General features: G+C 46.8%; 1 protein-coding gene across 1 annotated transcript in view; it reads right to left on the bottom strand.

Annotated features, from left to right (window-relative positions):
* Positions 1,761-19,754, bottom strand: part of COL15A1 (collagen type XV alpha 1 chain) — a 111,061-nt gene continuing 93,067 nt past the window's right edge. Inside the window, 12 exon segments of the mRNA XM_021066594.1 lie at positions 1,761-2,759; positions 2,762-2,853; positions 4,204-4,319; positions 5,544-5,729; positions 9,716-9,775; positions 10,518-10,577; positions 10,724-10,852; positions 12,474-12,538; positions 16,155-16,299; positions 17,210-17,311; positions 17,410-17,459; positions 17,867-17,947. Coding sequence (XP_020922253.1) covers positions 2,641-2,759; positions 2,762-2,853; positions 4,204-4,319; positions 5,544-5,729; positions 9,716-9,775; positions 10,518-10,577; positions 10,724-10,852; positions 12,474-12,538; positions 16,155-16,299; positions 17,210-17,311; positions 17,410-17,459; positions 17,867-17,947 — 1,205 coding nt within the window. The 3' untranslated portion in view covers positions 1,761-2,640.

Genomic DNA, 19,754 nt, shown 5'->3' with positions numbered 1-19,754 from the left:
AAGGCTTGGAGACCTTTCAATCATTGTGTTTCACTTGTGTGATAAGATCCAGATGTTACACACACTAGGTATTCAGAGAAGGAAGTATGACAAGGGTACGCAGGCATGGGAGTTCCCATCATGGCTAGTGGCAGCGAATCTGACTAGATCCATGAGGATGTGGGTTCAATCCCTGGCCTCGCTCAGTGGGCTGGGGATCCAGCATTTATGTGAGCTGTGGTGTAGGTTGCAGATACAGCTTGGATTCTGCGTTGCTGTGGCTATGGTGTAGACTGGTAGCTACAGCTCCGATTTGCCCCCAGTCTGGAAACTTTCATATGCCGTGGGTGTGGCCCTAAGAAGCAAAAACAGACAAAAAAGGTGAGCAGGTCCAGGAGGGCTGGGGGATGTCACAGAGGAAGCAAGCAGAGTTGACATAGGCTATTGGAAAGAGGGCCAGGCTAGACCTAGGGGTTAAGGCTTTTCCAACAAGAGGTAGGACACAGACAACAGCCTGACTGAGGAGCCTATGTGACTCGCTTAAGTAATCATGAGGACCTCAGGCTGGTGGCTGTTGACAAGTAACAGGAAAACTCATGTTCAGTGAAGGGCCTTGAATACCAGGCCCAGGATTTTGACCATCATTCTCAAAGTTTCACCAGGGTTGGGGTTGATTCAAGCCTCTTCTGGGAAGGCCGGTTGGTTATACCTCCTCCAGTGCACAAAGAGGACTGAGAAGCCAGAGCATGAACCTCAACCCTTGATCCTGGGGTCTCCCCTCCTTTTGGCTCCCCCAAACCCTGACTCCACCCTGCCCCCTCTGTGGCCTAGGGCCACGGTGGGCTCTGGTTAAAATGGATGGCACCTTCACTTCGAGACCTCATCAGCCTCCTGCTCTCCTTCTCCCTCACGTCCCTTCCACACCAGTCACGTCGTGGGTGCAGGAGTCTGAAACAATCTGCTGCTGGGGCTTTCCAACCTATACCTGTCCTCATCCCATGACTCAGAATGATTCTCACCACTCTTCCACTTAGGGAGCCCCTAAGTGGAGGCTGTCTGCCTTTTTTTGGTCCCCCGTTTCCTTCCTACCTCAAGGACTATTAGGGTGGATTCCCTTTACGGAGCTTCTGGGCCAGCCCAGATGAATAGGAGGAAATATCCCGGCATGCCACTTGCCTGGTGATTCTGTTTCTCCTGCAGCATCAAGCCAAGAGCCAGAGAGTCAGAGACGGGAAGCTGGGAGGGAGCGAATAGACAGCCCTATGCAGTGGCTCCTGCAACAATCCTGGGCACTGGAGTGAGACAGAACCTTGGCCTGCAAGCAGCCCCACCATTCAGCAGCTGTGTGACCTGGAACAAGTGTCTTCCTGAGCCTCAACTTTTTTTTTTTCATTTGTAAAGATAAAAATATTTACCTTGCAGGATCATGAGGAAAGATAAATGAGACTTATGATAAGTCCAATATTTAGGAACTGAGAGCTGATGTTACTTATTGTGTCCCAACCTCCTTGAGAGAAAAAGGCAGACTTGTCCCCAAAGTTGTGTATTGAGACACAGTTGATCCTATTTGTCACACTGAGGCTCTTCAGCCTGTCCCACTGAGTGGGAGACAACAGGGAGGAGCAGAGGAGGATGATGGGAAAATCCTCCTGTTCTCTGCTCATCTCCCAAAGGGTAGCACAAGTGGCAGTGACAAGGTTAGCAAATCCACCCCAGGGCTGCTTCCACATCAGTGGTGGAGAATAAAGGAACTGGGGAAAAAAGTCAAACAGAAGAAAACACCTGGAAAAGATGTTTTTATGACCACTTACAGGGGGAAAAAAATAATCAAAGTATACAGCAGGAAGATGTATGCATCTCAGAAAATTCATTCTCAGAACTTGTTTGTTCAATCGCAGTTATAATTCAAGAATTGCCAAAAGGGAGTCATAAAATCAGGGCTTGGGGGAGGGGAAAAGGACTGCCAAAGGAAAGGTAGAAATTTTGTGTTATTTCTTTTCTAGTTTCAGATCATTTGGCATTTAAACTTTTCCAGCAAGTCAGTTATATAAACAATGCCATACTAAAATATAATTGTGTAAAAATATAAAACTCCTAAGGCATGATGGCAATGATATTTTAGGGAAAAAAGTTGAATGTCTGGTAATACCAGAAAATACAAATAGGATCATTTTGAGCAGTTCTGTTTCTCTTTATGAATAGAAGTTGCAAACAATGGATGTATATTAAAGAATAAAGCACTCCGTCTGTACATAACTTAGAAAGGGGTAACATTTCTAAACACTGACTTTGTAAGAAAACATGAAGGACATCTTACACTCAACAACGGTTAAAAAGAGGCAATCACTTTCTGAAGATGCAGTGGGCAAAAAGCCAAGGCCTTTGTTTTCAACTTGCTCTTAACCATGTTGGGATGTGTTCATACTGCATGGGGTTTCCTGCAGAATCTAGCACCAAGAGATGGATAAGATTTTATCTTTCGTCTGAGTCCTTTATGTCTTCAGTTTTGAGTATACTGAGGTATGTTTTCTTTGGTTGCTGTCGTGACGAATGTGTAAAAAAAAAAACCCTAATATTTACAACATTTAAACATTTTAGATTTCAGTGTCAACTCTTCACATAAGCAAGATCGGAAAACTCTTAGGAATCATGCGAAGGTCGTTACTTCCTCGCGTCTGTCATGAAACTGTTTTCGATACACAGAACAATTAGCCTATCAGCGCAGCTGTATGCTTTCTGGTCCAGAATCTTCCCCGTGCTCAGCGGGGAGCCAAGCCCATGACCGCCACGTCTGCCGTCCGCCAGGCTTCACAGTACTGATCCACAAGACGGACTCCGTGGGTGCTGGAGCCATGCCAAACGACTTTCTGGGGCCTGAAAAGGAATGGGGTCATGTTACTTTTTGAAATGACCCTTCTCTGTGGCATATCTTAGTGAGCAAACTGGCCCAAGTCCAGCCAGTCAAGTCAAGTTCCTGAGTCCGCCAGGGTCTAACTGCACTCACCTCTCTGTCTTTATCACTGTTTGCAACTTTTTTTTTTTTTTTTTTTTTTTTTTTTTTTTTTTTTGTCCTTTAGCCATGATTTTTATTGGATTTCGGGAGAGGGAAATTATTATCTTTTTTATTTTATTTTCCCACTGTACAGCAAGGGGATCAAGTTATCCTTACACGTATACATTTTCACCCCCACCCTTTGTTCTGTTGCAACATGAGTATCTAGACATAGTTCTCAATGCTACTCAGCAGGATCTCCTTGTAAATCTATTCTAAGTTGTGTCTCATAATCCCAAGCTCCCGATCCCTCCCATTCCCTCCCTCTCCCATCAGGCAGCCACAAGTCTATTTTCCAAGTCCATGATTTTCTTGTTTGCAACTTTTTGAACACACTACAGGCCAACCATATCCTACTTGTACTTGATCTTGAATCATACTCTCTGCTTTTGTGAATCTGAACATTTATCTGTGAGGCCCCTTAGACTGAAGTGGCTTCACCTTCACTTTCAGATCAGTGACTCCTTCCCATATTTCAAAGTCCGTTAAAAGCCTCCTCTTACAAGAAGACTTCCTGATTCTCATCACCAAGGAATGAGGACTATTTCTTCTGTGCTCCCACTCTCTGTTTCTCCATTCTCCGATGACAGAATTCTGTCTAGAATGGTAGCCAGTCTCTGTCTATCTTCCCACAGGCAATGAGCTTTGAAAGGGTAGGGGCTGTACAGGTTTATGACTATGACTTCCAGGCCTGGCATTGGGCCTGGCATAGAGGAGGCATTAAGGAGAGGTTTGAGAATTTTGTTCTGTTTTTAAAAGCATATATAACTTTCAAAGACTTAGAGAGCAATTCACAGCATAGGGTTAAAGAATCACCAAGAATAGCATTACTGCCCACTTAAGTGCCTACTCTATACTAGATATTCTTACACGTATCTTTGTATTCTCCCAGCCATCTTATGTTGTAGTTATGCTTATTCTGTCTATTTGACAGGTGATCAACTGAGGCTCAGAGAGTGGAACTACCTTGCCCAAGGTCCCGTACTAAGTTACTGGACCCAGGTCTCCTGGCTCCAAGGCCAGGGCTCTCTTCATTGGCCCCTGGCTGCATCACTGGGTATTTAGGTCACTAGCATCCCAGAGGAGCAGCTGATAAAGGCATCCCATTGTTAGACTGTTTCCTAAAATCATTATCAGATGGTATACTTCGAGGGTGTCCCACCCCTACTTACCAAGAAGGATCTGTCATTACGTCTCGACCATCAAAGGAATATATTGGAACATGTGTATTGAACTGACCTCCATGGCCAGAAAAAATGGAGTCCCAATTATTAAAAAGTACTTGACCCTACGGAGACAAAATGCCACATTAGCATCATTATCCAAACAGCCTGAAAATATCCATCCATTCTTCAAGACCCAGAAGGCCCCAACCCCAATCCCAGATCCTGGCCAGAGTGAGAACTCAGGAAATATGTGTGTTTTGATTTTGTCATCTCTCCTTGAACCCTTCTGACTTTACTGCCTTACTTCTTGAGGTAATTTCTCTTGTTCTATGGGTATAAAGGCTCCTCCTCATCAAAAGTGTGTTTTAGGTCTTTATTTAATTACAGCTATTTTAAACATTTTATACATTTATACTGAGCTTCAAATTTGTGCCAAGCCTTATGCCAACCTACACGTGAGTGATATGGAGATGAATCTCTTACTCCTTTTCCTCAGTTATTTGTATGCCAAGAATACAAGCAATCTGAGAGGGTGAACGTGCTAGAACAGAACCTCGGAAAAGGAGACAGAAAGAGCCGGGAGTGGGGTCAGGATGGCCCTGCCAGCCTCACGGTTCCAGACTGGAGTGCTGGAGTCACAGGAACCAAAGGACCTCAATGTACCTTTGAGATCTCGTTAGGGGTCAGTGCCTGAGATATGTGTGAGTAGCAACAGAGCTGTACCTCTGTCGCTTGAAGGAACAGGCTATTTCCATGGTGTGATTGAGGGATGCTGTGAGACCCTGCCTTGCCAGTGAATGAGGGCAGAGAAATATCTGAGGGTACCAAACCAGGGTATGGGACTCTGCTCTGGGACCAGTGCTCACCAGCTGTTCTCCAGTGCCACTCAGCCAAGGCTCTATAGAAGGCATCCTCAGGAGGAACCAAGAGCCCCAGATATGGGAGTCAAGGAAACTCATTCTAGTTTGTAGTGACTGAGCAAATGGCTTTCCCTCTGGGAGCCTGTTTCCTCAAATGACAAACTGAGAAAAGACTAACTCCCATTTTTTATTGGAAGTCTCTATTAAGATAACAGGTATAAAATGCTTTGTAAACAAACAAAAAAAGCTATATAATTGAAAGAGATTATTACTATTCCTCTGTTCTGCTCCAAGGATGGCTCCTGCCATCTAACTGGGAAGGGCCACTATAAATATAAGGAAACTGAGGTCCAGAGAGGGAAAGCACCCCGCCCAGTGTCACAAAGCTAATCAGGGCCTTGAGACAGCACATTTACAATGATGTCAGCATAGACCCCATGGAGAGCAGTGCATCCGGGAGGCAACAGGAATAATGTCTGCTTTTACCTTGAGGTTCACTATGGGAAGGCTGTATCTCTCCGCTTTCCTCACAATTGTGGAGAGATCTTGCAAATGAGAGGATAAGAAGGCTCGGTAGGTGGACAATAGTCCTGCAGCCCTGGCCTGCTGGAAGCACTGAAAATCAGCACGAAGGTCCCCAGAAGACGGTGTGTTCAGAGCCACCAAGTGTAGCTGAAAAAAAGGGAGAGAAAAGACCGCGTAGTTGAAGAACTAAAAGCAAAGTCCAGCCCCCATAACCATCTCATGTTTCTCATAAGATCCCAGGTTTGCCAGAGGTCACCTTATTTGACTTCTGTGTGACACTGGAATTGCAGTCCCTCCTTGACCATCTCCAGGAAAGGAGAGTTCATGTCTCCCAAAGCACCCTGGGTTAGCAAGCTGAACAGCTCTGAATAGCAGGACTTTCTTCCATATATGAGAAAAACAAAACAAAATAAAGCACTTCGGAGATCTGAACCCAGGCTGCAGGTTGGCCATCTGCTGGAAACTCCTGGGTCTGCCCTAGTTGAGTTTCTGGAGAGTGTGTGTGTGTGTGTGTGTGTGTGTGTGTGTGTGTGTGTGTTTTAATTATTATTTCCCCAATACAATTTTTTTTCCCACTGTACAGCATGGTGACCCAGTTACACATACATGTACACTTTCTATTTTCTCTAGGAGGTTTTTACGCTGGCTTTGGTCCTAGACCTCAGAGCCACAAAAGCTATCTGCCTCCTGCCCTTTCTTCCACCGCCTGAGCGGGCCTGGTGCTGATCCTGAGGGGCCAGAGGGAAAAGGCATTACAAGGACAAAGTCATGCCATTTATTACTAAGACTGCTGGGACAGACCCTTTTGGAAACTAGGGGTCATCCAGTAATCCTAGGCTCACCTTCCTGCCACCTTGGTCAGCAGCCCAAATGAAAGCCATTCCATCGTAAACTGCTTTCTCCACACTTCCTCTCCCCAGACTCAGCCTTCTTCTGCATCACTCTCTCCCAGCCCTTTCTGCTGAACTCTCTGGATTTGTATTCCATAATCAAGGAGGCATCCCTCTCCTCAATCTCATTAGCATAGAGCTGAGAAGGGCTAGTGCAGGACCCCGGCCCCAATCACCAGAAAAGAAAAATATTGTTAAATATCTTAAACTTATCTTCCTCTGTCTTAGGTGTCTGAAGACTAGCGTACCCAAGGGAAGAGGCCCTAAGATCTCATCACCTTCCAGCCACTGTGCTTCTGGGGGCCACACCCAAGGGCAGTCAGGAGAGGCCTTGATGGAATGTGCTTCTCTGATGCCAGGGGACACCCAGGAAAGGGGCAGTGGTGAGTTCGGGCCTCCCACCACAACTCTAACCCCACCATCTCCACCTCTCCTTCTTTCTTTTTTTACTTACTTATTTATTTATTGCTTTTTTAAAGGGCCACACCCAAGGCATATGGAAGTTCCCAGCCTAGGGGTCGAATCAGAACTGACCTGCCAGCCTACGCCACAGCCACAACAACGTGAGATCTGAGCCGCATCTGCGACCTCTGCCTTAGCTCACGGCAACGCCAGATCCTTAATACACTGAGCGAGGCCAGGGATCGAACCGGCATCCTCATGGGTACAAGTTGGATTCATTTCCCCTGTGCCACATTGGGAACTCCCACCTCTCCTTTAAGGAGATGGCCAGAGAAATGTCTCCTTCTGAGTAATGGGATCAGGGGGTTTTGTGTTCTCATATTTTTCCATCTTTAACTGCTAAAACATTTCTATAATGAATAGATATCATTATTATGAAGATAATGACCTTTGGACAATCAAATGTTAAAATGCTTATCTTGTGGATGGGTGTAGTTTTGTAAAATTATGTGTGATTTACTATTTTCTTACCCACTCTTTTTATTCATTGTTCAAAGTTTCTATAATGAGTGTGTACTATTTTAGAATGTATAACACTATTACATTTTTTTTTTCAGTTATGCCCTAACTTCTCCCCTCATAGCTAAGCTTTGTGAAGGGTTCCTCATACGAACTTCTGTTTCCTCACTTCCCATCTACTTTGTAACTAACTAGAATCTTGCTGGCATCCCTTTATGCTACAGAAATGCTTTTCTCTAGTTTCTCAATTTAAATGACCCCTTTTAGTTCTTTCGATGGGCCTCTTGGTAGCATTTAACACTGTTTTGGGGTTTTTAGGGCCACACTCACGGCACATGGAAGTTCCCAGGCTAGGGGTCGAATCGGAGCTACAGCTGCTGGCCTACACCATGGCCACAGCAACTGAGAATCCAAGCCACATCTGTGACCTACACCACAGCTCAAGGCAATGCCAGATCCTTAATCCACTGAGCGAAGCCAGGGATCAGACCTGCATCCTCATGGACACGGGTTGGGTTCGTTTCTGTTGTACCACAATGGGAACCTCCAGCATCTGACACTGTTGGCATCTACCTTGCCTGGCATTCTTCCTTTCTCTCTGGCAGTGGCTTCTCACTTTTCTTCTCCTATTTCTTTCATCAGTTCCTTTTTGCTTTTACTCCTCACAGTCCAATCTTGTCTCACCATATGGATTCTCTTTTGGGAATCCTACCACTTCCAATACAACCGCCATGGCTCTGCTAAAGACACCTGAGTCTGCATCTCCAGACCAGAGCCACTGCAGGCCACAGACCTTCAGATCCTCCTTCCTCCTGGTGATCTCCATTCACATGTCCTACAGGTACTGCCGACTTGCCACACCCCACAGGAGGTCCCACTGGGTGAGAGGCAGCACAAGAGGAAATGGATTTCTGGTGCCTGCCAAGCCCACGCCTTATTCTTTGAAAGTGTCCCCACAACGCTTGCTAAAAAGAGTGGCCTTAGGCCATCTAATTTCATTCTCTTGGCTTCTTTTGATTTGGCTGGGAATAGACAACTGACCCAAGATGACCCATGTAGACCGTCTCTCCCAGGACTCTGAATCGAGTCAGCTAGTATTGGCCTCTGCAGCTTTAAGATCACATAGATTTAGGGCCAGAATCAGGATCATGGCAACCTAAAGTGGTGTGCAAGCTTTGCAGATGTAACCTATGTCTGGATGGCAGGGGAGGCAGGCGGAAAGGTATGCAGATAGTGGAGCAGACTAGTGGCAGGGACAAGAGTCCACAGGCCCCAGCGTACGTCCTGCAATTGAGTTCCATGAGGTTCTGCAATTATCTGAACAAAATCTTCCCCTAAGCTAGTGAAGGAAAAGAGTGAGAGTTTCTAGTCTCAGCAACAAAATGACCACCAGAAAGGAATCTATCACCATTCAGTCATCCAAGCAGAAGCCTGTGCACCATGCTCCTCGCCCTCATCCTCACTGCCCCATAGCCAACCAATGACCAAATGGTCACTCCTACCTCCTTCATTTCTCTCCCATCTGCCCACTTTTCTACACGTTCACTGCTGCGATCCTAGTTCAGGTAATGCAGTTCCCACTTGGCTGTCTTTGGGTCCCCGGTCCTGTCCCCTCTAATCCATTTGTACATTACAAACAATGTAATTTCTGAAATGCCAATCTTAGACACCCCTGCCTCGCTTAAGGCCCTTCATTGCTCCCAATTGCCCAGTGGAAAAGGCCAAAGCCCCTGGCTTGGCTTTCAGGCCCTTGATGTCTGGCCTTGTGCTCTGCAAACTATACGTCTCCCTTCCCTGCCTTGAACTCTACTCCTTCGGCAAGACTAAAACACTTGGAATTAGAGAAATGTACAGCGCTCGGCCTCACCTCCCTCTGTTCTGTATTTCCTCCACCTGGAACTCCCACTCTCCTCCCCCTACCTGGCTCTCCCCTCTTTTCAATAGTCCTTTAGGTTCAAAGGTCACCTCCTTCAAAGAAGGCAGACTTCTTTGATTTTCCTCACCCTGCCAGCACCCTGTGTTTGCCTCACCCAAATGACTTATCACATTGTACTGGAATTGCCTCTCTGGCTAGATTATTTTTATTATTATTATTTTTTTTTTGGCCACACCTACAGCATATGGAAGTTCCTGGGCCAGGGTTCGAACCTGAGCCGCAGCTGCAACTTGAGCCAGATCTGTAACCCACTGCTCTAAAGCAGGAACCCTACTTTGGCTAGTTTGTACTCATCTCGAGGTAGGAATTGTGAGCCAAGCACAGGGCCTGGCACATGGTAGGCACACATTCAGCTTTGGTGGTATAAATGCACGAATTGTACTTACTGCAGGCCTGTCGTAATTGACACTTGAAATGGATGTCAGCGGAAGCTGAGGCTGGTGAGGCTGTTAGATAAAAAAGAAAACAAACAGTCCCGAATCCTTATTCACTTCGTTTTTCAGTGTACGTTAAGGGATGCATTCAATGTTTCTTGAAAAGCTGCTTTAAATAGTTTGTCATGGTCCTTGGACCACTCATAACTGTGAAGAATGACATGCACGAATGAAAAACGATCCTCAGAAAGGGAGGGGATATTCTCAAGACTTGTAGAAAGGGCAGTGAACCAAGGAAGCAGAGGGCCCATGTTTTAAAACCAACTCATTCACTTAATCCACACAGGCGCCTAGGCCTTCAGAGCCTCAGTTTCCTCATCTGCAAAGTGGGGATGATCGCATCTGCCTCAAATGGCAGCTTCAGGGTTAAAAAAGTGGACAACGCAAGTTGTTGATGTTCTTCTCAGGCAAGGATGTCTCAGTGGCAGATATGAAAGGGTTCTTCTAGACTGCTCATGCCAATCATGATTTCACAGATCAATAAACTGAGGCCAAGAGGAGGGAATCCCTTGCCCAAGAAGATTCAGCTGCGACGTGGGAACAGCAGGTCTCCAGGCTCTGGGTCCAGCTCTCCCTACATCTACTGTGAGAACATTCTGTTGGCACTTGGTCATTTCTGGGCTTCTGCCAGAGAGTGAACCATGCAGAGCTGGCTGTCCAGAGTCTGGAGAGCTTGATACTGGATGCCAGCGGGGATTCAGTAAGTGCTGATGAATGAAGGAGCTGGATGGAAGTAGGCAGGGACACTACTCACATTGCCGGAAAGTGCGGGCGGTGGAAGGCTGTCGGCCGGAAGAGGGATCAGTTCTCCCAGCTTTAAGGAAAAACATACATTGAAAACGAACATCCACGAGAAACTGTTCGCCTATTTTCACGACATACAAATGGCATTTACAGGAGTAGACCGTTATGTTTAGAGGGTATTGGGAGGCAATTTGTTAAAGGGAGTTGACGAATTACCTGTAGTTTTTTCCAACCATCTCTGACACGAATGAAAAACTCGGTGCTGTCCCTCAGGTAGATGAATGTCCCTTCTATGACCAAATGCGCTTTCTGCAACATGTCATCCATGTTGCTAAATGCTGTCACCTGTCGGATAATTTAAAATTTCAAACACTGCTCTTATCAATAGGGTGGTGGCACAATTTGAAAAACTGACCTCTTGAAAAAGTGTAGTCAAATGTGAGCCAGGCCCTCACAGTCAATGAAAAGGCTTACTCTGCCATAGAGAGATATAGAATGTCGTTAAACACCAAAGACTTTCTGGAGTTCCCTTTACGGCTCAGCAGTTAACGAACCCAACTAGGATCCATAAGTCTGTGGGTTTGATACCTGGCCTCTCTCAGTGGGTTAAGGATCCGGCATTGCCATGAGCTGTGGCGTAGGTCACAGACGAGGCTCGGGTCCCGAGTTACTGTGGCTGTGGTGTAGGCTGGCAGCAACAGCTCCAATTAGACCCCTAGCCTGGGAACTTCCATATGCTGCGGGTGCGGCCCTAAAAAACAAAACAAAACTAAAAAACCAGAGACTTTCTGTTTGATAAAAGTATGCATTACCTTGAAAACACAAATCTCAATTACAATTAGTGAATTAAAACAAAGAAGATGATATCCTGTGAATTCAAAGACATTTTAAAACCGTCAACAGAGGTGGCTCTGTTGGGCGCTGGTTTTGGCAAAATCATCCACAAGCTTTGCAGCTTCCATTTGTGTGAGCTGCACAAGGGCAATGACATTTTTAAATGTGTTATGTTTTGCTCAGGCTGCTCCTTAAAGACTTTCAAATCTGTTTTCAATTGGAGTAAGAAACACAAGCAAGGGAACAATTCTACATAGGTCTTGAATCTTTTTTGCCTAGCTGGCTAGTTCCAACATTAAATGCATAACAGGAAAGTGGGGCGGGGGGCAGTCTTGTAATTTCTCTGTCTAGAAAATTGCCAAAGGTTAAAGAGCCATCTCAGCCTATCCGGGCACAGACATAAAAGCTGGAAAAATCTATCGAAAAGTATCAAGTCTCAAAGAAATATCAGCCAAGGGAGCTGTTAATTTTTTTTTTCAACCGAGACAGATTATAAAAACTTAATTTTCACCTAGCCTTGAAGATAATGACTTTCTGCATCCAAACAGCTCAGACATCCCCCAAGGCACCAAATAGCAAATTTCCATCAACTGTTGGACAGTTCTTCATCTGGCAGCCAAAGTCTCCAACTAATATCCAGCAAAGCCCAAGGAGCATTCCTAGACTCCTGACATCCTAATGAAGTATCTGTCCCTCTCTGTGGGCATCAGAATAATGTCTGTGGGCCACACCTGCTCCAATGACCTGCAGCATAACAAAGGGACAAGAGACAGTCTTTGGTAGAACCCAGGGGAAATCTCCTGGGGGGGGGGTGTCCTCCTGGGATCTGTACCCTCTTGTGCTTTTGGTTTTTTTGATGTAATACAATTGGTTCTTGTTACAGTTCAGTCAATTAAGGATTAGAAGGGGGCAAATGTAATCATAAATGATTTTGTGGCCTCTATCTTTTTAACTTACTAAGTCATTCAAAGATATAATCAATACCCTGTTTATGGGCTGGCACCAATCCTGTTGTCATGGAGGCCTAACTCTGACAGAGAAGGTGTGCCAGGCCCTGAACACTGCAGCTGAAATTCTAAGGAAACCCATCCAAAAAACAGAAGGGTGAAGACACAGTGATGACAATACTCACCAGGTTTCTGGATCCGGGAAGCCCTGGCTGTCCTGGAGGGCCAGGTGGGCCCGGAAGGGCCACGGCTAAGACAAAGCAGAAAGGAGAACTTACAAAAAAGTCTCTGCAATACGCCTCTGAAGTCAAGCTAGTCACTGAGGAGAGCATTCACCACCCCACTCAGAGTGCTACAAAGCATTGCACCTCGTAGCTGAATCTTAGGCGCTCTGTGCTCCGCATATGATTCAGTCCCAATGACTGGTTTAGGGGAGAGCTGAGATTCTGGCTGTAACCTTGGATGAAGTCATGCCTAGGTCTTTCCAGTTTTATAAGTGAATAAATTCCTGTTGTTTCTGCTGTTTGTATAGGTCGGTCTGAATTGAGTTTTCTGTCACTTGCACCCAAATATGCCCTGACTTATACAGCTTACTTCTCCCCAAAAGTAAGCGGTTAATTACTGAACAGAGGAAGCAGACTGAGAAAAAAGAAGAGAGGGTGCCAGGTGGCAGGAGGGCAGGGTGGGGCAGTGACAAGTCCCTGATTTGTCAATTCTCAGCTGTGTGATCTTGGGGAAACAACAAGCTTTCTGAATCCCTGCTTTCTCATCTGTGAAAGGCAAACAGGTATTTCTTCTTCCCTAGCCTGTGTTAAAAATTGAGAAAAACACCAACTAGGAATGCACTTTGTGCACTGTAGAGCATCCAACTACAGATTCTTAACTTTTGAAGAGTCAAAATGACCTTAAAAATCACATCGAAGCTATTGCCCTCTCCTCTAGAAAATTGCATTTGTACATGTGCTCTCTCTCTCTCTCTCTCTCTCTCTCTCTCTCTCACACACACACACACACACCACACACACACACACACAATTCCACCTAGAATGCTAGTGGGATGACAGCTCCCTGAAGCACATCCTGGAATTTTGTAGGAATTTATGGTTCCCAAGTGGAGAGCCCTTACTTTAGGCAAACATAGAGACATATTATTACAGCTATGCTGCTGCTCTCCTTCTATCCCTCTCATCGCCTGTCTCCTCCAAAATCTGCAAAATTCTTGGCAGAGTTAAGGATGTTAAGTCCCAGTAAAATTACTGTATGAGATTTTTTTGCAGATCATTGCAAACAAGTCTGCAGTTCTGACGCAGGACTTGAAAATGCATACACAGGTGGTGACTGTCTAGTGGAGGGAGAGCCTGAAGACTTGGTTTTGGATGCTGGCCATGCCTCTTCCTAGTATTTGTGACCTTGAGCCAGTCTCGTAACCTCTCGGAGCTTTGGTGCCTTCATCCATAAAAGGAGTTTTAGAGTTTTATCCATTTATCTCCCTCCCAGGGTTGCTGAGAAGATTAAATGGGATCAGGGATCTGGGAGTGTTTTGTAAACTGTGAACTGCCATGCATTATGTAAAAGTCAATTCTTTTCAATGGAGCAAGGAGTCCTGGGGCCCCCTAGTTTAGGGCTACTATGGACAACAGAATGTCTGCATCCTGTGCTCACTCGGCAATGTCCCTCTACCTCCTGCAATTCCTATGTGTCCCTCCAGGTTGTATGGGCACCTATGGTTTTATCCACCCACCACCTTCTTTGTAAGACCAGCATCCTTACTCCTCCTGAGATCTTCCCCTTCGCCTCTCTAGGCATTCAGGTCCAGAAGAAGCAGTCATATTCTCCTGTGATCCCACCTCCCGGCTGCAAGGGACTGGTCCAAGGTTGGGCACCTGGCCCAAGACAGGTCAGTCAGAATCCCTCCCCAGGAACTTCCCCCACTCAGGACTTTTCAAACTAAAACTGAGAAAGAAGGCCAAGATTTCAAGATGACAGTGGAAGCTATAGGTTGTTGGTACTTCCTGCCGTGCAGAAGATGTAGTCTGTGGTGAAGAAGTATGAAATTGCAGTTGGAGAGAACTGAAACAAGAGATGGATAGAGAATCCTTGCAGGAGTTGAATCCCTGGTAATGTAACTGAACTCTCACTGCATATCTGAAGTAAGACTCAGGTGAAAACGACTATTTACCCCCTCTCTCACATCCAATAAGTTTCCCTTTTGCTTGAATCAGTTTGAGTTCCATTTCTGTCATTTGCTCCAAAGTCACCTCCTCTGTAAGTCCTCCTTGATGTAGGTCTCATCCCAGTATGCTTCCACCACACCTGGCTCATGCTGACCAAACAACCAAAAATGATGCACTCATGTTATTATTGCTGCTATTGTTATTTTCCACCATAGGCATCATGGAAAAAAACAGAGGCTTTGGAGCTACTCTGATCTGGGTTCTAATCACGTTGGTACCACTTATTAGCTGTGTGACCTTGCAACGGTTTCTAAACATCTCTGGTCTCATTATCCTCATCTGTAAAATGAGCCTTTCCTTGAAGGGCTCTGTGAGAATCCAGTAAAATAAGGTAGTAGAGCAACTATCAGAGTGCCTGTGCTTTGAAGTCATCGATAAATGGAGATTTTCTTTTATTTCACCCATTTTTCATGTGAGGAAGTGAGGTACCAAGGAGTAAAGAAAGTTTTGCATAGAGAGTTAGAATCAAGGCTGGTCTTCAAGTCCCTTAGGGACCAGGTACTGACAAAGCTGTCAAGAAGTTTCCACCCACACATGAAAAGATGTTCGACATGATCAGTCTTTTGGGGAAGTGCAAACCAAAACCACAGTGAGAAATCATATCACATGAATGAATGATGGCTAGAAGAAAAAAAGATATAATGGTAACACATGTTGGTGACAAGGAGGAGAAACTGGAACCTCAGGGCACTGCTAATGGGAAAGCAAAGGGTTGCAGCCACTTTGGAAATCAATCCGAAGTTCTTCCAAAAGTTAAATATAGAGTAGCCACATGTATGACCCAGCAGTTGCCCTCCCAGGGATATACCCAAGAGAACTAAAAACATGTTCACACAAAAACTTGCATATACATCTTCATGGCAGCACTATTCATAGTAGCCCCCACAGTGGAAACAACGCAAATGTCCGTCAATGATAAATGGATAAACAAAATGTGGTGTATCCAGACAATGGAATATCATTCAGCCATAACAAGGAGAGATACCTGGAGTTTCCTTCATGGCTCAGCAGTTAACAAACCCGACTAGGAACCATGAGGTTGCGGGTTTGATCCCTGGCCTCGCTCAGTGGGTTAAGGATCCGGCATTTCTGGTGGCTACAGCTCCAATTCAACCCCTAGCCTGGAAATTTCCATATGCTGCAGGTGTGGCCCTAAAAAGAAGAAAAAAAAAAAAAAAAAGGAATGATACTTGCCATGACATGCAGAAACTTTGAAAACACTATGCTCCAGGAAAGAAGCCAGACACAAGAGATCACATATTGCATGACTCCACAATATGAAAAGTCCATAATAGTCAAATTCTTAGAGACAGAAAGTAGATTACTAGCTTCCAAGGTCAGGGGGTAGGAGGAAAAGAAGAGTGATGGCTAATTGGTACAGCGTTTCTTTTTAAGGTGATGAAAATGTTCTGGAATCAGAGAGAGGTGATGGCTGCACAACCTTGAGAGGATATTAAAAACCCTTAAACTCTACACTTGAAATGGCTGGATTTTATGGCCTGTAAATTGTATCTCAATTTCTAAATAGGAAAAGAAAGATGGCTCTGTCTGGGAAACAGCCCACTGTTGGACAGTGTGGCTCCAACATGTCACCCGACTATGGTGAGCCTGCACACCACTCACAGTACTGACCTGCTCCAAGGATGGCTGGAGGTCCTGGTGGCCCCGGGGGTCCCGGTGGCCCAGGGGAACCAGGTCTCCCAAAGCCAGGAGGCCCAGGCAGGCCAGGAACACCTGGGGGTCCTTGGGGCCCAATGACAGTCTCCCCTTTCTGTCCCTGTCAAGGCAAGTGCACAGTAACAGAAGAGGGAAAGCACCTTTAAATCACCTGTAGTCACACGTCCCCTCTATCCTTTTTGTCAGGACATTTGTAAGAAGACAGTAAACACCAGATACCGTTGTCATCACCCTCCATCCTGGGAGTGAGCCAGGTGTTGTAAGACCTGAAGGGGGAAGCCCAGCTGATACACTGGGGGACAGCAGAGAAGCCCAGAGAGTCCTGGACTCAGAAGGGCCCTGGAAGTCATCTAGTCTAGCCTCGGCGTTTCACTGATGGAGAAGTGGAGGCCTAGAGAGGGGCAGGGCTTGCTCCAGGTCTCAAAGCAAATCATCAGTGGGGCTGGAGGTAGAACTCTGGTCTCCTGGTTTTGTTGGGTCTGTGCTCACTGCACACACCAGGACCACCGTTTGCTCAGGATCCCAGAGCATCAGTGACCAGGTCATAATCTCATTGGGAGCATAATTTGAATTTCTCTTTTGTGACCTGGAGCAACTTCTCACCCTAGGAAGATCAAGCTCTTTCTTTGATGAAATTCCAGACGAAACCAGTAGCCCTTCTAAAAATATCTCCCGCACCTTCCATTCTGCTTCTACTATCTGAGGTGTTGACCATGAACAACTCTTTGTGTTGAGTGAATTTTCCACCACTGACACGAATAAGGCAGTGTGGTGGGTAACCTGGAAGTTACCTGCATGTACATGGCCTTGGCCAGCCCCCTTCCCTCATGGGCCTCAGCCAAGCTCCCCATTAGTTAACAAGTATGGGGGAGAGAAGCCAATGCCCAAGGCCTGCCTCCAGCCTGTGGTGCTGCAACTGTTCCTTACCCCTCAGCTGCTTAGTCACATTGGGGGCTTCGGGGAAAGCTGCAACTCTTCAAGGAAGAGGACGTGGAAGGGTCCCTACTCACCACCAGGCCTGGACTCCCCGGCAGGCCCGGAGGCCCTGACACAGAGAAGCCTTCGTAAGTATCTCCTTTTTCTCCTTTCATCCCCCTGTCTCCATTCTCCCCCTGGAAGCAGAGAACATTTGGGAAGAGTGGGATGAACCAGGCTCTGACCTGGGCCCCGGGGACTTGGAAACACAGGCCAAATGTTGAAAAATGCCTACCTTCAAACTGTTCAGAAAATGTCTCAGGTAAGCTGGATCCACAGGAGGGCCTGGAAAAGAAACGCTTTGTAAAATCCCCAATCAATGTCCGAAATTCAACCACAAAAGCTTTCAAGTTGGCAACTGTGATGAGTTCCTAGCAGAAGTGATCCTACATGGGTTTAGCTGACAGATGGGGCACTGGGCTTGGAAACAAGCCCTAGTCCAGGTCCCGTGAGATCCTGGGCATGTCCCGGGCCCTCTCTGGGCCTCATTCTGCGTATGAAGCTAGAACGAATGGAACTTCCAGTCTTTTGTGACAATGTTCCACCTTGAACACACATCACCTATGACTGGGTCTCTCCAGCACATGGAGCTTGCAGGCAGGGTGGTAATGTAATCAGCCTTACTTATTGACTCAGTTAAATTTCTCAGAAGCCAAAGTCAAGGGCAAGATTCAGAACAAGAGTTGGGATACCTGGTGGTCCCTGGGCCCCCTGGTCGCCTTTTTCTCCTTTTGAGCCGGGAAGACCCCAGGATCCTTTCTCTCCTTTAACACCTGCCACCAAATACACACACGTTTAAAAAAGAAAAAAAAAAAAAGATAGTAGAAAATCACCTTCATTCTACACAATACATTTTTGAGACAAGTTTTCAAACTGAGCCCCTTGAGCAAAATCCACTCAACAAACAAAGACCTATTGAGGGTATAAAATCCTTTGCTATAGGATAGGGAGGGCAGAGGTGGATACAGCAGACACAATTCCTGACCTTGGAGAGCTCTCAGAGAGACAGATACAGGGAGGGTAGTGTGAGGCAGGATAGAATAAGTGCCATCCTCAAGGTACCCACAGTGCAGCACGGGAGCCTAGCAGAGGCTACAATCAGCTTCATGCATGTGACCTGAGACTCAGCACTAAGTCAGGCTCCCAGTCCTGTCTCACCCAAGCCTGTGCAGCATGGTGGTGCAAGGGGGGAAGAGGAATCTCCCGGGAGTGCCACAGAGCACTACTAAGGATGCTAAGTGTTCCACGTGCAAAGTGGAAGGAAGGCCAGCAGTGCAGCACCCCACTCCCCATAGGACTTGTAAGAAGCATTGCTTCTGCAGAACCAGCCCTACAGCCTTCTCTTCTTGGACGGAGCTCCTGTGAGCATGCGGCATTTGGGAAGGGAAGCAGCACCCTTTCCTGACCGGATGAGTGGGTGGACATTGGATTTCTGAGAGATCGACAGGTCCCCGAGAGATTGACTGACCAGTGTGTGTCTAGAGATGGGGGCACACAGTGTAGGTGAGGTTGGGGGCTCAGGCTTCCCTGGCGAGGTGGAAGGAATATGAGTATTGGTGATATGATGCCACCAGTTGGGGGTCAGTGGAAGGTGCAACCGAATTGGCAGGTCCCGTGGATGCTGGGGGAGCTGGCAAAGCTGAGACAGTGGGGTTCAATGGGCCTCCATTCACCCACAGCGAGACCAGAGGCAGTGCCCAGGCCCAGAGGAAAGGACAGCGAGCTCACCACCGTCCACAGGGCGGCTCACCCCAGGGAGCAAGAGCAACAACTCACAGGCAAGCGAGACCACTGTGGGGGCTATGGAGTCTAGAAAGGTCTGTTCCCTCTCTCTCCCCCCCAAGAGGGGCCCCAGAGAGAAGGGGAAACACTGGGGATCCAAGAAAGCAAGTCAGCTTCAGCCCCTTCTCCCCAAGGGCCGCCCTGTACCGGGGAAGGAAGAACCTTGACTAGGCTCTGAGCATGGAGTTTAACGACAGCCTGCATTTGTAACCCAGAGTGGCCAAAACCCCATGAAGCCAGACACCATCAGGGAGACCCCCACCTGCAGGCTGGGGTGACAGACGAGCCAGAGGTCAGTATTGGGGTGGGGGTGGAAAGGCCTTCCCCTGTTTAAATGGTAAGTGTTCAGACTTGTCACAAAGGGCACACATGGTGTGACAGGGTGTGTGGGACGGGGGACCAGAGCTACTCCACGCCTGCAGGTTCCTATCTCCTGGCTGATCCTCCCTGATGCGTGGTAGATAAGCCCCCACAGGCCATGAACATGCTGTCATTTACTAATCAAAGCCAGAACCAGCGTGTCTCACACTGTACTATTATGCATACACCTCAGTGGGAGCTTGTGAAAACTCAGCATCTGATCCAGCAGCTCTCCTGAGATGCTGCATTTCTAACAAGCTTCTGGGAGGTGCCGATAATGCTGGTCCAGGAATGCTCTGAAGCAAAGGCCTCCTGAGCTCCCCTGGCTGCCTTGCATTAGCTCTGGGCATATTGCATTATAATGACTTTTTAAAGTTTCATCCAACAGAGCTAAGGGCCTGGGCAACAGGAAGGGCAGCGGAGGCATCCTTCTCAGCC

Source organism: Sus scrofa, chromosome 1 (genome assembly GCF_000003025.6).
Source record: "Sus scrofa isolate TJ Tabasco breed Duroc chromosome 1, Sscrofa11.1, whole genome shotgun sequence".
Classification (NCBI taxonomy): Eukaryota; Metazoa; Chordata; class Mammalia; order Artiodactyla; family Suidae; genus Sus; species Sus scrofa.
The sequence above is the reverse complement of the archived record's forward strand: the minus strand, read 5'-3'. Positions and strand labels throughout refer to the sequence as shown.